The 12,139-nt window shown below is 46.1% G+C and overlaps 4 protein-coding genes across 4 annotated transcripts; 3 read left to right on the top strand and 1 right to left on the bottom strand.

Moving 5' to 3' along the window:
- Nucleotides 1-507: 507 nt before the first annotated feature.
- Nucleotides 508-3,877, top strand: FOBCDRAFT_270109 (uncharacterized protein; the record flags this gene model as incomplete). The annotated part of the gene is made up of 2 exons (XM_054703512.1): nucleotides 508-932; nucleotides 985-3,877. The coding sequence occupies 2 exons, from the start codon at nucleotides 508-510 to the stop codon at nucleotides 3,875-3,877; spliced, it is 3,318 nt and encodes a 1,105-aa protein (XP_054559487.1).
- Nucleotides 3,878-5,712: 1,835 nt separating this feature from the next.
- FOBCDRAFT_237369 (chaperonin 10-like protein) lies at nucleotides 5,713-6,672 on the top strand (the record flags this gene model as incomplete). The annotated part of the gene is made up of 1 exon (XM_031174886.3): nucleotides 5,713-6,672. One exon carries the CDS (start codon nucleotides 5,713-5,715, stop codon nucleotides 6,670-6,672), a length of 960 nt encoding a protein of 319 aa, XP_031051671.3.
- Nucleotides 6,673-7,531: 859 nt separating this feature from the next.
- On the top strand, nucleotides 7,532-9,981 carry FOBCDRAFT_237370 (uncharacterized protein; the record flags this gene model as incomplete). The annotated part of the gene is made up of 5 exons (XM_059610131.1): nucleotides 7,532-7,836; nucleotides 7,892-8,531; nucleotides 8,584-9,272; nucleotides 9,332-9,861; nucleotides 9,950-9,981. 5 exons carry the CDS (start codon nucleotides 7,532-7,534, stop codon nucleotides 9,979-9,981), a joined length of 2,196 nt encoding a protein of 731 aa, XP_059464267.1.
- Nucleotides 9,982-10,360: 379 nt separating this feature from the next.
- Nucleotides 10,361-12,018, bottom strand: FOBCDRAFT_197725 (major facilitator superfamily domain-containing protein; the record flags this gene model as incomplete). The annotated part of the gene is made up of 4 exons (XM_031174888.3): nucleotides 10,361-10,884; nucleotides 10,934-11,396; nucleotides 11,452-11,661; nucleotides 11,713-12,018. 4 exons carry the CDS (start codon nucleotides 12,016-12,018, stop codon nucleotides 10,361-10,363), a joined length of 1,503 nt encoding a protein of 500 aa, XP_031051673.3.
- Nucleotides 12,019-12,139: the final 121 nt, after the last annotated feature.

The raw sequence follows: 12,139 nt of genomic DNA on the forward strand, positions 1-12,139 counted from the left end.
ATTTAATATTATTCATATAAGCTATTAATAATATTTAATCTATTTTTTAATTTAATATTTTGTATTAAATATTTTAATTTAATATATACTTATTTAATATATAATTATATTAATATTATACTTATAAATCCAATGATAAATCTCATTATAACTTTAATTTAAATATTTTTAATGTACCTAAATTAGTTATATATATTATAGAAATTTATCTTATAAATAGAGCTATTATTAGTTTTTTACCTATATTAATTATAGATTTCTCCCCCTCCTGTAATTAGATATAATACTATTTAATACTTATTTCCAAGCAGAGTTTCTACCTCTATTTATTGCTATTTACGTAAAGGAGGATTGAGCCAATCTCACGTGACACTTGATTGCCTTATGAACAGTTGGGCCGCGATAGAACGTCAGCACCCCTCCCTCCTCAAGTAGCCCTTCTCGGCCGACCTTTCACAACAACGCTTATCTTCTTTACCCAGGACTAATTGGCTACCATCATTTATCATGTCAGGTCTTGAGGCACTCAGTGTGGCGAGTTCAATCCTACAAGTGATTAGTTTCGCAAGGGAGGCTGCACATATTTGCAAGGCCGTTTATAACGACCAGCCTACGGATAATGACGAGATCAAGAAAAGGGCACTTTCTTTAAAAGAAGCCGCTGAAACGACTACCCAAGTTTGTCGAGCATATCAACCACATACAAAAGACGAAAAGAAGCTTAAGGAAATAGCGGATCAGTGTGCAAAGACTGCTGCCGAATTAGAAGACAGGTTGGGAGACCTGTTGTGCCATAACTCATCCGGAAATGCATCCAAGGCTATGCTTGTAATGTTCAAGACCTGGATGGGCAAGAAGAGCATCGAGAGGCTGGAGAATACGCTTGATGGATATAAGGATATTTTGGAAACCCATCTGCTAGTCTCATTATTGTAAGTCGCTCATAGTTTAAGGTCGAGGAGCAGGTCCTAATAAACAGAACAGCAAAAGAAGCGATGCCATTGCACTGCAACAGAAGCAGGAATTTCAGAATTTGTCCAAAAGCCTGCAATCTTTTATTACACAGTATGCCACAGGAGAGACTCAAATGAGTTCCCTGATCAAGTCAGAGAACGCTGCTTTGATGCACTGTACGAAGCAGAAGATCTCCGAGGCAGAAGTCTCAGTCAAGGGGCATATAGCGGATGCAATCAAGGGGATAAATGTACAACACACATCGGAAGCTGAACGGTTCCGCCTACTTCAGAGCTTCCACTACAGAGAAATGAATCTTCGACGAAATCAAATTCACCCCTCATACAATGATACATTTTGTTGGATATTCGAAGACAATGGTATTAGACAGGAGAGTGACAAGAGCTTCGTCAAGTGGCTCGCTAGTGACTGCCAAATATACTGGATATCTGGGAAGCCTGGCTCCGGTAAAAGCACCCTTATCAAGTATCTCGTTGATCATCCGAAGGCTTTATCACTGCTCAATGACAGCACCGAAGCCCCCAACGAGAAGTTTAAGATTATCTCGCACTTCTTTTGGAAAGCAGGCGGAGGCTTCATGAATAATCTCAAGGGGATGTGGCTGTCCTTGACATATCAGATGTTACGGACTATGCCAGAAATGTCCGACTACATTCTCGCAGCTTTTCCATCTTCTACTATGAAACAATACGACAGTGACTGGTCTGGGCCCGAGATCCGTGAGGTGTTCCTTGCTATCATTGCAAGATGCAACTCGAAACTCTGCATTTTCCTCGATGGATTGGATGAAGTGTCTGCAGATGATGTGGATTCCAGACAGAGAGTAGTCCGCGATCTTTGCCAGTCTCAAAACACGAAACTCTGTATCGCAAGTCGGCCTGAGTGGCGGCTCAAAATGTGGCTCGATAAGTATCCCTTCATTCATTTGCAAGACTGGACAGCCCGCGACAGAGAAAGATACGCTCATGGAGAACTCAAGCCGTTCGTTAAAATGAACCTGCTAAGCACTCACCTACAAGGCAAGTTGGTTGAGACACTAGTTCACAAGAGTATGGGTGTCTTCCTATGGATGCACTTGGCTCTCCGATCAGTCAAACTGGGACTTGACAACGGCGATGAGCCACACGATCTATTTGAGCGGGTGAAAACCCTACCAACTGAGATGGAAGCGCTTTACACAGGTCTCTGGGAGAAGCTCAGTAGTGATTCGCCAAACTACCGAGCAAAGGCCGCCCGATTCTTCAGGCTGGCTTTAGAGTTTGGAGAACATAGCCATTATGGTGAGTTCTCAATTCTTGAGCTGGCCGTAATGCAGAACCCGCATCTACAAGACTTGTTGCTAAAGATGTCGAGTGACGTGCACTACTTGGATTTCGCAAGTCATTGTACTAAGGTGGTACGCGATATCGGCATCCAGTGCCTGGGTCTAGTGGAAACCGTATCTGTCTATAACTACACTACCATCAAAGATCCTCCTACAGAGCTCAAAACCCTTGCAAAGTCTGAGGATATTCACCTGAGGCTCATGCATCGCACCGTCTATGACTTCCTTACTGGAACTGTTCCTGGTCAAGACGTTCTCAAGCACGACTCATTACCACGAACCGACCTATTTGTTCTGAGAGTTAAGAACATGCTTGCCACTGCTGTTTTATTAAAAATCGGCCAGAGCCAGAGGCAGAGGTGGCGAAAGCATACAAGCTATCAAATCGAGTTGCAGTTCGCATTGAACATTTTGAGTGAGGCTTATCGCGAGAGGTCTCTCACAGATGATCTCACTGAGCTGCTCAATCTACTAAGGAGTTGGTACATGCGTGGTCTGGCGCAATTCAATGTGCTTTTATGCTCGAAGGAACGTCGACTTGCTACATTCCTTGCCGGCTGTGTCCACTACAGTGGTGGTATTCATCATCCCATCATACTCTGGGTCAAACAACAGTTCGGAGAAAACGATGAAGAGCTTGCGACAGAAGTAATGCATTACTTATGCCACAATGATACTCACAGCATCATTGGGTATGAGTCCACCAATAAGTGGGACGGATTGAGATTGATGCTCTCCCTGAAAGCTGATATCTTCGGAACCATTGCTCAACCTATGTGGGAAAGGAGAGTACGCATGATCAAGGAGGAACGTTCTAGCTTCATGGTGCTGTTACTATCTCAAACTGTGCCGCGCTCGGATTCAATTGGGGAGGAATCGAAGCGACTGGACTTTCTTCTGGATGTGCTCTCCAGGTTATCAACAGCACCTAATGAGGACGCGTCGTTCGCTGTATACAAAGCGCGAGACTATTGGTATAGTGAACCGACATTTTTCTGTGGTGGCAAAGTCCCGCTGCCAGACGAGATGTCTCTTTCAGACGCAATACACTCTCAAGAAGCAATTGGAGTAATAATTAAAGCCAATCTCGCTTTCTGGATTCACATGTACCGTCTGACACTGCTGGGATTCTTCAATAAAAGTGCGCAAGAGGTTGGGTCTAGGGATCTAGACACCTGGTCGAGTATCCTCAAGCAACTTGACCTTCTGGAACCTTATGGTAAACCCTCTTCCGGGCGTATCATGTATGTTCTGCATCAGAGCAGTGAAAACTATCGGATTCTCAAGATAACGAACGACTCTATTTCACTTCAGCTTATCAACGATTGGTTCTTACAAGTCCAAACAGACGAGCATCCTAGGTGGCTGCCTAACCCATGCACTCTCCTCTCGGCACTCTCCTCACACCTGGGTAATGATCAGGTATTTGAGAGAGTCACGGACGATGTTCTTGACGTCAAGGATGGCAAGGTATTAGCTGAGTGGTATCACGAAAGTCGTATTAATGAAAAGAAAGCTGGAAAGAATTACGCCTCAGCTAAAGGGGGTAGATTTATATTTAAAGGGGAGATATCTTAGTGGCATATGCTATGTGTTCTACTTTGTTCTGACGCCGAAGTACGTAGCTGGCGTTGTGCCGAATCATTTGAGGAACATCTCAATTGCGTTACCAACATGAGACTTAATATGGTGTCGAGGCCATCATAAACGTAACAGTCGACCTTTTACCCCACGAGATCCTCCATCATCTCCGCGGTGTGCTGGAGCAAAACCATCGACTAGCCATATACGGTCAGCATTACGACTCGTTCGACACAAAAGGAAATTCCACATCTTGACAAACATCAAACCTTTAGGTTCAGGAATAAAACAGTCTCATTCATGCCCTTCGTGGTGGCATTGGAGGACTGTAGGAGCCAGTTCTAGATAACTATCATTATCGGCGATGGTTTCAACCTTATGTCTCAGATATTGATCATGGTGAATACATTGCTATGATAACGAATCCCTTTGATCACCCTCCAGCATCCGATAATGAAGCTGCAGTCAGCCATGTGTTGGGTATCCATTCCATGATTAACAACCGCCTCGACTCTATCGAAGTTGAAACACCGCCATTTTATACAACTCGTCCCCTTTTCAGGGCATTCTTTATAGCCATCCCAGGCCGGAATTGGGATGGCTGCACTGCTCTGGTACATATTGCATCCTTAAAAGTCCTAATTGTCCTCACTGGAGAAGCGGTTTTCGGACTTCAACCCGATCCAGTTGCTGCGTCGGGAGGTATGCGCCCATTTACTCAGGAACCGTCATATGACTGGTTGCAGGAACTGGCTAAGAGATTCAGATGGAAGGGCGGAAAGATTGTTGGGCCAAGTTCGCGGTGGGTAGATATGAACATGTATATAGCTTGGACTGGGTTTGGGGCGCAGGTTGATGCGGTGATGGTGAATAACAGGGGGAGAGTCATTTGGAACTGGCATTGGCGTAATTGTACTTGTGAGAAGATGTGGGTATTTGTTGACGAGAATACTAGTACCTGAAGTGACTTCTTGAGGTGAGAAGGGCGTCCCTAAGGAGAAACGGAGATACAAGGCCATGAGATAAGCAGTCTAAACATTTATGAAACCTAATTTCTATAATATCTTTTATGACATAAGAGAGAGGTCCTAAAGTTCCCATGTCTTCATAAAGCGTTATATTGGTTTAAATATAACTATAAAGGCATAAACTTATATAGTTAAACTTCTATGCAATAATAAGAAAGCAATTTATCTAGAGATTAACTAAGGCTCAGATATACCAGGCTCTTCTATTCAGGGTTCTGCGTAGCCAATTAAGAAACAATTAGAGCAATAGTCGATTACACTGTAAAGTGAGATCCCAACGAGAAGGAACGATAAGCTGATCCTCGATCTAGAGCTATAATTGGCTTGACTACATAGTTTCAGTGGATCAGCACAAAGCCTTGAGCCAATAGATAATGTTCGATCAGCAGGGGTGCGGCTTAGTCATATCCCAAAATGGAAAGCAGCGCGTTGAATCTCGGATTCGCATATATTTGGCGGGAATAGTGTCAGAAATCGTAGAAATAAGCATATAATCATGGAATCGACTTTGCTGACTTTCGTCATTGACTATGGAGGGTGTAGTATATAAAGTTCACAGAAACCAGATGATAGCCCTGATTAAAGACAATAAAATTCTACGTTCAACTTGATCTTCACTTAATACCAGTCATTGTTTTGACAATGGAACTCTCCAACAAAGCCGCCTACCTTCTCAGCCCCAACAGTCCCCTGATCGAGGTCAAATCTGCACCCGTTCCAGAGCCTGGATCAGATGAACTACTCGTCAAAACAGAGGCCATCGCGATCAACCCAGTCGACGCCGTCAAACAGTCCATGGGCAACATGATGTTCGAGTGGCTCACATATCCCCTTGTCCTTGGTTACGACGTCGCCGGCCAAGTCATCAAGACCGGTTCTGGAGTTAATCGATTCAAAGAGGGTGACAGGATCGTTGGACTGGCAGCTGGTATGGATAAGCGCGGAAGAAGACCTGATGAGGGCGCTTTTCAAGAACTTGTCGTGATCAGAGAGCATTTGGCTGTAAAAGTTCCTGACGGGATGAAGAGTGCTGATGCGGCCGTGCTGCCTCTTACTGCTGTAACTGCTGCGTGCGCTTTGTTCCAAAAAGATCAGCTAGGCCTTCAAATGCCGCAGATCAAGACGCACCTTAAGCATACTGGCGAGACAGTGCTGGTTTGGGGAGCGAGCACAAGTGTTGGGAGGAACGCCGTACAGCTTGCAGTCGCAGCTGGCTACGATGTCATCGCCACAGCGTCACCCAAGAACTGGGATACGGTGCGCAGTCTCGGCGCATCTGCAGTATTCGACTATCGCAGCTCGTCAGTCATAGACGATGTGGTGGCGGGTCTAAAGGACACAAGGTGTGCAGGCGCTGTAGCCATCGGTCAAGGCTCTCTGGCAAAGTGTATCGACATCATCAAGATGACTCTTGGCGCTGCGAAGAACGTAGCCCAAGTCACAATTGATATGCCAGCATCGCCACCAACAGGTAAGCTCTCTATGCTTCCATTTGTTGCTAAGTACCTCTGGCTATCTTCAACAAACAGACTCAAGGTCTTGAGCAGCGGAGTCCGAAGCAAGTTTGTATTCGGCACGGACATAATCGATTGGGATGCCGATGGGAAGATATCGAAGTACCTGACCGAGGCACTGGACCTTAGGGATTATACTATGCCATCCGAGGCTTGCGTTGTCGGAACTGGGTTGGAGACGATTTCGCATGGGCTGGACAGGGTTCGGAACGAGAAGTCTGGGAAGAAGATCGTAGTTGTGTTAGAATGAGGCAGCTTTGTTTCTCCTATATGTCTATTATCAGACCTAATCTTATATATAATCATTGAACCAAATCCTGGCTCGCGTTAGAATTAAAAATCGGCTAGATAAGTCCCCCCACCGCTGTTAATCTCATCGACTGACATGAAGAAACAAGTCGTCGCAAGAGAATCTATTCAGGTATAGGATAAAGGGTCGGAGCATTCGGGGAAAATAAACTTATAACACAACCTTAAATTAGAGACTACGACCAAGTCTAAGTAAAGTTTTAGATTCCTTACTCTAACTCTATCTGCCTTTAGGGCGGTCAATATGCTGAGACTTCGTTGAACAACAGAAAAGCACCGCTATATCCACTTAATCCCTTCTTATCTATGGAATTTCCATGATGGTCAGGTTTCAGGTCCATGCCTGGTCTGAGAAGACTATTGGCTGAGAACAACGATTCACGGCCCTTGCATGGCTTATGGGGATCTCCATACGCGTCACTCGGCAGATGGGACTTAGTATTACTCCCTGAATGGTCACAATATATAGACCCTGTGGATCTACCGAGGTTAAATGAGTAATGCTACAATGAAGAAATGATCTGCACTGCACCGCACTGACATTACAGTCGTATAGATACGGAGCAGTTTTAATGACTATGCAAGACCATTAATTATGCTCGATATTCGTTTGCCAAGATAGCCCGAGAGTCCGACGACCGGGCCTCGGCTTTTTAGTAGCTTCCGTGGTAGCAATAATGACGATCTGGTAGTAGTAGGAAATAGTATAAAGGTTTTAAAGGAGCTGCTGTTTTGCTTCTCATAAAGCGATATTGTGTCAACTTTTTTATTTCGTCTCCATCCGTTTGTTAACCTACGATATGAAGAACATATCCGAACGGACAGTAATAATTGCGGGAGGAGGTATATCCGGCCTTTCCCTCGCCAGTATGCTAGAAAGGGCGGGCATACGCTACGTCTTATTGGAATCTCATGACAAAATCGCACCTCAGGTTGGTGCAAGTATTGGTCTTCAGTCAAGCGGACTCCGGATCCTTGATCAACTTGGTTGCGCCGATGAGCTTATGTCATTAGTCGACATCCCACTAAATAATACCTATATACGATACCCCGATGGTTCAGTGATCAGGCATCATAGCAGTGTCCAAGATCATTTGATTGAGAGGTAAGGAGAAGAAAGGCTCAGAGAAACAAACTTTCTAATGCTTCACACTCAATAGACACGGCTATCCCACTATCTTTATCGACAGGCAAATGCTGATGCAGGTTCTCTACGATAAGCTCGAATCAAAAGCCTCAGTATACCCTGGGCAGAAAGTAGTTTCAGTTCTGGAGCTACATAACGGCATCCAAGTTACGACAGATAAGGGGAGGGTTTTTGAAGGAGACATCCTAGTTGGGGCCGATGGGATTTACAGTACTGTTCGAAAGGAAATGTGGTGCATCGCGAATGAGACATCACCCAGATACTTTCCTGCTGACGAGTGGTCAAGCGTACCTTGCTATTACAAGTGCATCTTCGGCATCTCACGTCCCATCGAGGAGCTTGCGAAGGGTAGTCACTATGTATACAACGGCAACTTCTCCTACCTAGTTTTGGTTGGACCCGGTGGAAAGTTTTACTGGTTTCTCTTCGTCAAATTGCCTTTTACTTTGTACGGCCATGATATTCCGAGGTATACAAAGGCCGACGAAGAGAATCTGGCTCTGCAACATGCTTCCGATCAGATCACAACCCAGGTTACCTTTGGTCAACTTTATGCAGCAAGAACTAGCTCTACTCTGACACCACTCCATGAATACGTATTCGAAAAGTGGCATTACAAACGCATCATTACCATCGGCGATGCGGCTCACAAGGTGCCAGGTCTCTTCGAATATCTGGCTCCCTATGCTAACCAAGCACGCCTAGTTTGAGCCTCTGACTGGTCACGGCGGTAATTCTGCCATTGAGACTGCCGCATCTCTTGTGAACCACTTGATGTCAGACGAGTGCGCAGACTGGAGCAATGCACAGATCGAAGCTGCCTTCACCGCCGTACAGGATGAACGTTTCGAGAGGGTACAGTGGCTCGTCAACGATGCCCACAAGACGCAGCAAATGCAGGCTATGGCAACACCTTTCCTAGCAACTATTGGTCCAATCTTGGCTCGTCTAACAAACACACAAACTGTACTTCAACTAGGCGCTCGCAAAATCATTGGGGCAACACGGATCAAGGGAATTCCTGTACCTCAACGAGAACACACAATCCCATTCAACGATGAGCTACCTTGTCGTCCTCTTTCTTGGAGCTGGCTTCCCATAGGTCTAGGGGTACTAAGTCAGGCAGCGTTATTCCGCCTCGCGACTCAGATTCTTGGACCATTTAAGATTCCTACCACTTTCGGCGGCGAGTCTCTAGTGAAGTATTACACAGGGTTTAAAATCGTGGATAAGATCTTGAAAAACTTGGTTGCTGTTTTTGGAGTTCCTCTTGCTTCGAATAACATGGCGGCGAACCTGCAGTGGGTTTCTTTCACGCCGCTGTTGTTCTCGACTACACTTGACTGGACCTTGGAGAGTTACCGCGTCGGTTCGAAAGGTCTCATAACTTCCTTGTAAGTCATGCAGCAAAGGCAAGTATTTACGTTTAGGAGCTGACCGAAGTGTGATTTAGTTCGTCGATTTTCAGCACTATCTACCAAGTGAAGGCGGTCGGACGTATTGCACCTTTGTACCATTTAATTTCAGTGTGCGAGCATATCTTCGGGGGTTTCATCAGCTCGATTAGCGATCATTTGGTTGAAAAGGAAGTCGTCGAATCGTTTGTGCCTAGCATCACCCTCGGATATATCATACCCACTGCGTTGATGCTCTGGCCCTTCAAGAACAAGGCCGCTTGGCAGAGGTTTACTGCGCTTTGGCAGCCATTCCCTGTTTACGTCGGTCTCATGACTTCCGGTCTCTCGACAATTCTAAGCAGACACCGGGCCAGAAACGCAGCAACTCAGACTCGGCTGAAAACCTCGAAAGAGAGTTGCGGCCCCAGGAAGCGAAAGGCCGAAACCCATTCGCTACTGAGATCTGTTTACGCGGTGGGAACTGCAGCTACAGCACTTGTCCATTTCTATACACTTTACCGCACAGCATCAAGTCCACACCTCAGCTTTTCGGGTGTTTTCGGTAGTATCAGATACTTAGTGTCTAGTGCGTCTCCGTCTGATCCAGCAGGCAGGATTCATGTATTCTTACAGCGCGACATGTTCATGAATGCCGCTTCTGTTCTTGCCAATAGTTTCTACCGGACTCTTGATCTGCGACGCTTAGGCTACATCACTAGCAAGGAAGCTTTGACGGCTTCTTTAGCAGTATTGGTTGCGCAACCGGTGCTTGGACCAGCTGCAGCTCATATTGGGTTTCTTGGATGGAGAGAGGAGGTGTTCATGAGAATCGATAGGCGGATAAGTGCACGTAAATAAATTAGGGAGCCTATTATACCTATATCGATCAGGATCATGAGGCTCTCAGTATTTGCGATTCAGCCAAAGATCAGCAAGAAGCAGTGGTCTTGAGTTTGCAGCCTCTCATGGCTGTGATAGTATTTTCTATTCATATATCATGTACGTGTTAGACAGGTTCTTATTCACTCTAGGACTTCCGATTTAATCCTCTGATGACGCTCTTGTCTTTTATCCCTATGCGTCGATCAAGTAGTGAAGGGGTTAAAGTCAACACCAAGACGGTCAGCTTCAGCCTTCATCTTCTTGTTCTTCCTGGTCAAGTGCCACTTTATGATAGACGCAAGGGTAATACCAAGACTGGCAAAGACGATCTGCAAGATCATGGCCATGGTGTATCGAGGTTGGTCTCTATCGGGGAAGAAGTAGGGAGAGATGACGTTGCCAAGATGACCAAAGATGTTGACGATGGCACCACCAGCGGCACGCTTCTCAGGGGTCTGACCAAGAGTAGAAACAGCCCAAGTATACTGCAGAGTGTTGGCGGAGAAACAACCAGCGGCATACAAGAAGGTCATGGCGTATCGGACTGCCGCGTTGCCGGTAGCGACGGTCACGATAAAACCGATGACGGAGAAGGAGAGGGGGATGATGATGTGAAGACCTCGATCCTTTCTACGATCAGAGTCCCATGACACGTAGAAAGTGCAGAGGGTACCGAAGACGTAAGGAGGGGCAGTCATGAGAAGCGAGGTAACGTTATGACCAAAGCCTGCTGATCGTTAGATGGGCTCAAGTGATTAATTGAGAATTGAACATACCAAGACCTCTGACGATGGTGGGGAAGAAGTTGTTGAAGCCATAAGACGAAGTGATGAAGATGTTCATGAACAAGAACATGTAAAGCTTGAGATCGGTAACAGCAAGCTTAAGTCCATGCATGACAGTAGACTTCTCAGAGAACTCGACTCTATCATCGAGAATTCTCGCAGCAGCAAGCTTGCGCATATCCTCAGTCATGTATCGTGTAGCACCACCGGTAGGCGAGTCAGGGTAGTTGGGCAGGACAAAGAAGGCAGTGATGGCAAAGAAACCACTGGCAGCACCTTCAATGATGAAGAGCCACTTCCAGCCAGCGAGACCCATGGGGCCATCAAGACCGGCAAAGACACCAGCGGCGATGAGGCCGGAAAAAGCTTGGGCGAGGACCAGACCGGAGTATAGAAGGGCGACGCGAAGGGCGAATTCTCGACGGGTGTACCAGCAGGACATGAGGAAGACGGCCTGTATATTGTCAGTAGATGAAGAGGGCCAAGTGTTGGGTGGGAAGGGGACGTACACCAGGGAAGAGAGGGGCCTCGACAATACCGAGGACGAACTGGACGCCCCAGAGACCACCAGCGCTGGTGCAAAGAACAGTCAAGGCTGAGATGGCGGACCAGATGAATGCAGCAACAGGCAGGAAGATAGAAGGTCGAACACGAGTGATCAACATGTTCGACGGCAGCTGAGCAAGCATGTATCCAACAGTCAAGACCGCAACAGCAGTCTATCCAGGTTAGCACCATTCATCATCCGTCACCACTCTCATAAAACATACCTGATAATCTCCCTCCCCAAGATTAAGGTCCTCATTGAACGTGTTTAAACGCGCCTGCGCAATGTTTGTTCTGTTCAAATAATTGAACATGTACAAGATCCAAAGCTGAGGCAGCATCCACATGTCCAGCTTTCTCACAATCTTCTTCTCCAGCTCCGCCGCGTTTGGCATGCCCAAACGAGCAACATGGTTGATGTCTGCAAACGCATCCGTCGCCTTCTCCTGCACGATGGAGGGCGTGTCGTTGAGGTTTGAACCAATCTCCTTGTGGTCATCACCACCAACGGTTGGTTTCTCGTCAGACATGGTGAAAGACTACCTCAACACAGATGCCAATAGAAGGATAAGAACAGGAGGACAGAGAGAAAAGTCTGTCTACCGAGCACTGAAAATTTGATGAGAGCGTCCTGTTTTTATACCCAGCTCA

This window comes from Fusarium oxysporum, chromosome II, assembly GCF_013085055.1.
Source record: "Fusarium oxysporum Fo47 chromosome II, complete sequence".
NCBI classification, from domain to species: domain Eukaryota; kingdom Fungi; phylum Ascomycota; class Sordariomycetes; order Hypocreales; family Nectriaceae; genus Fusarium; species Fusarium oxysporum.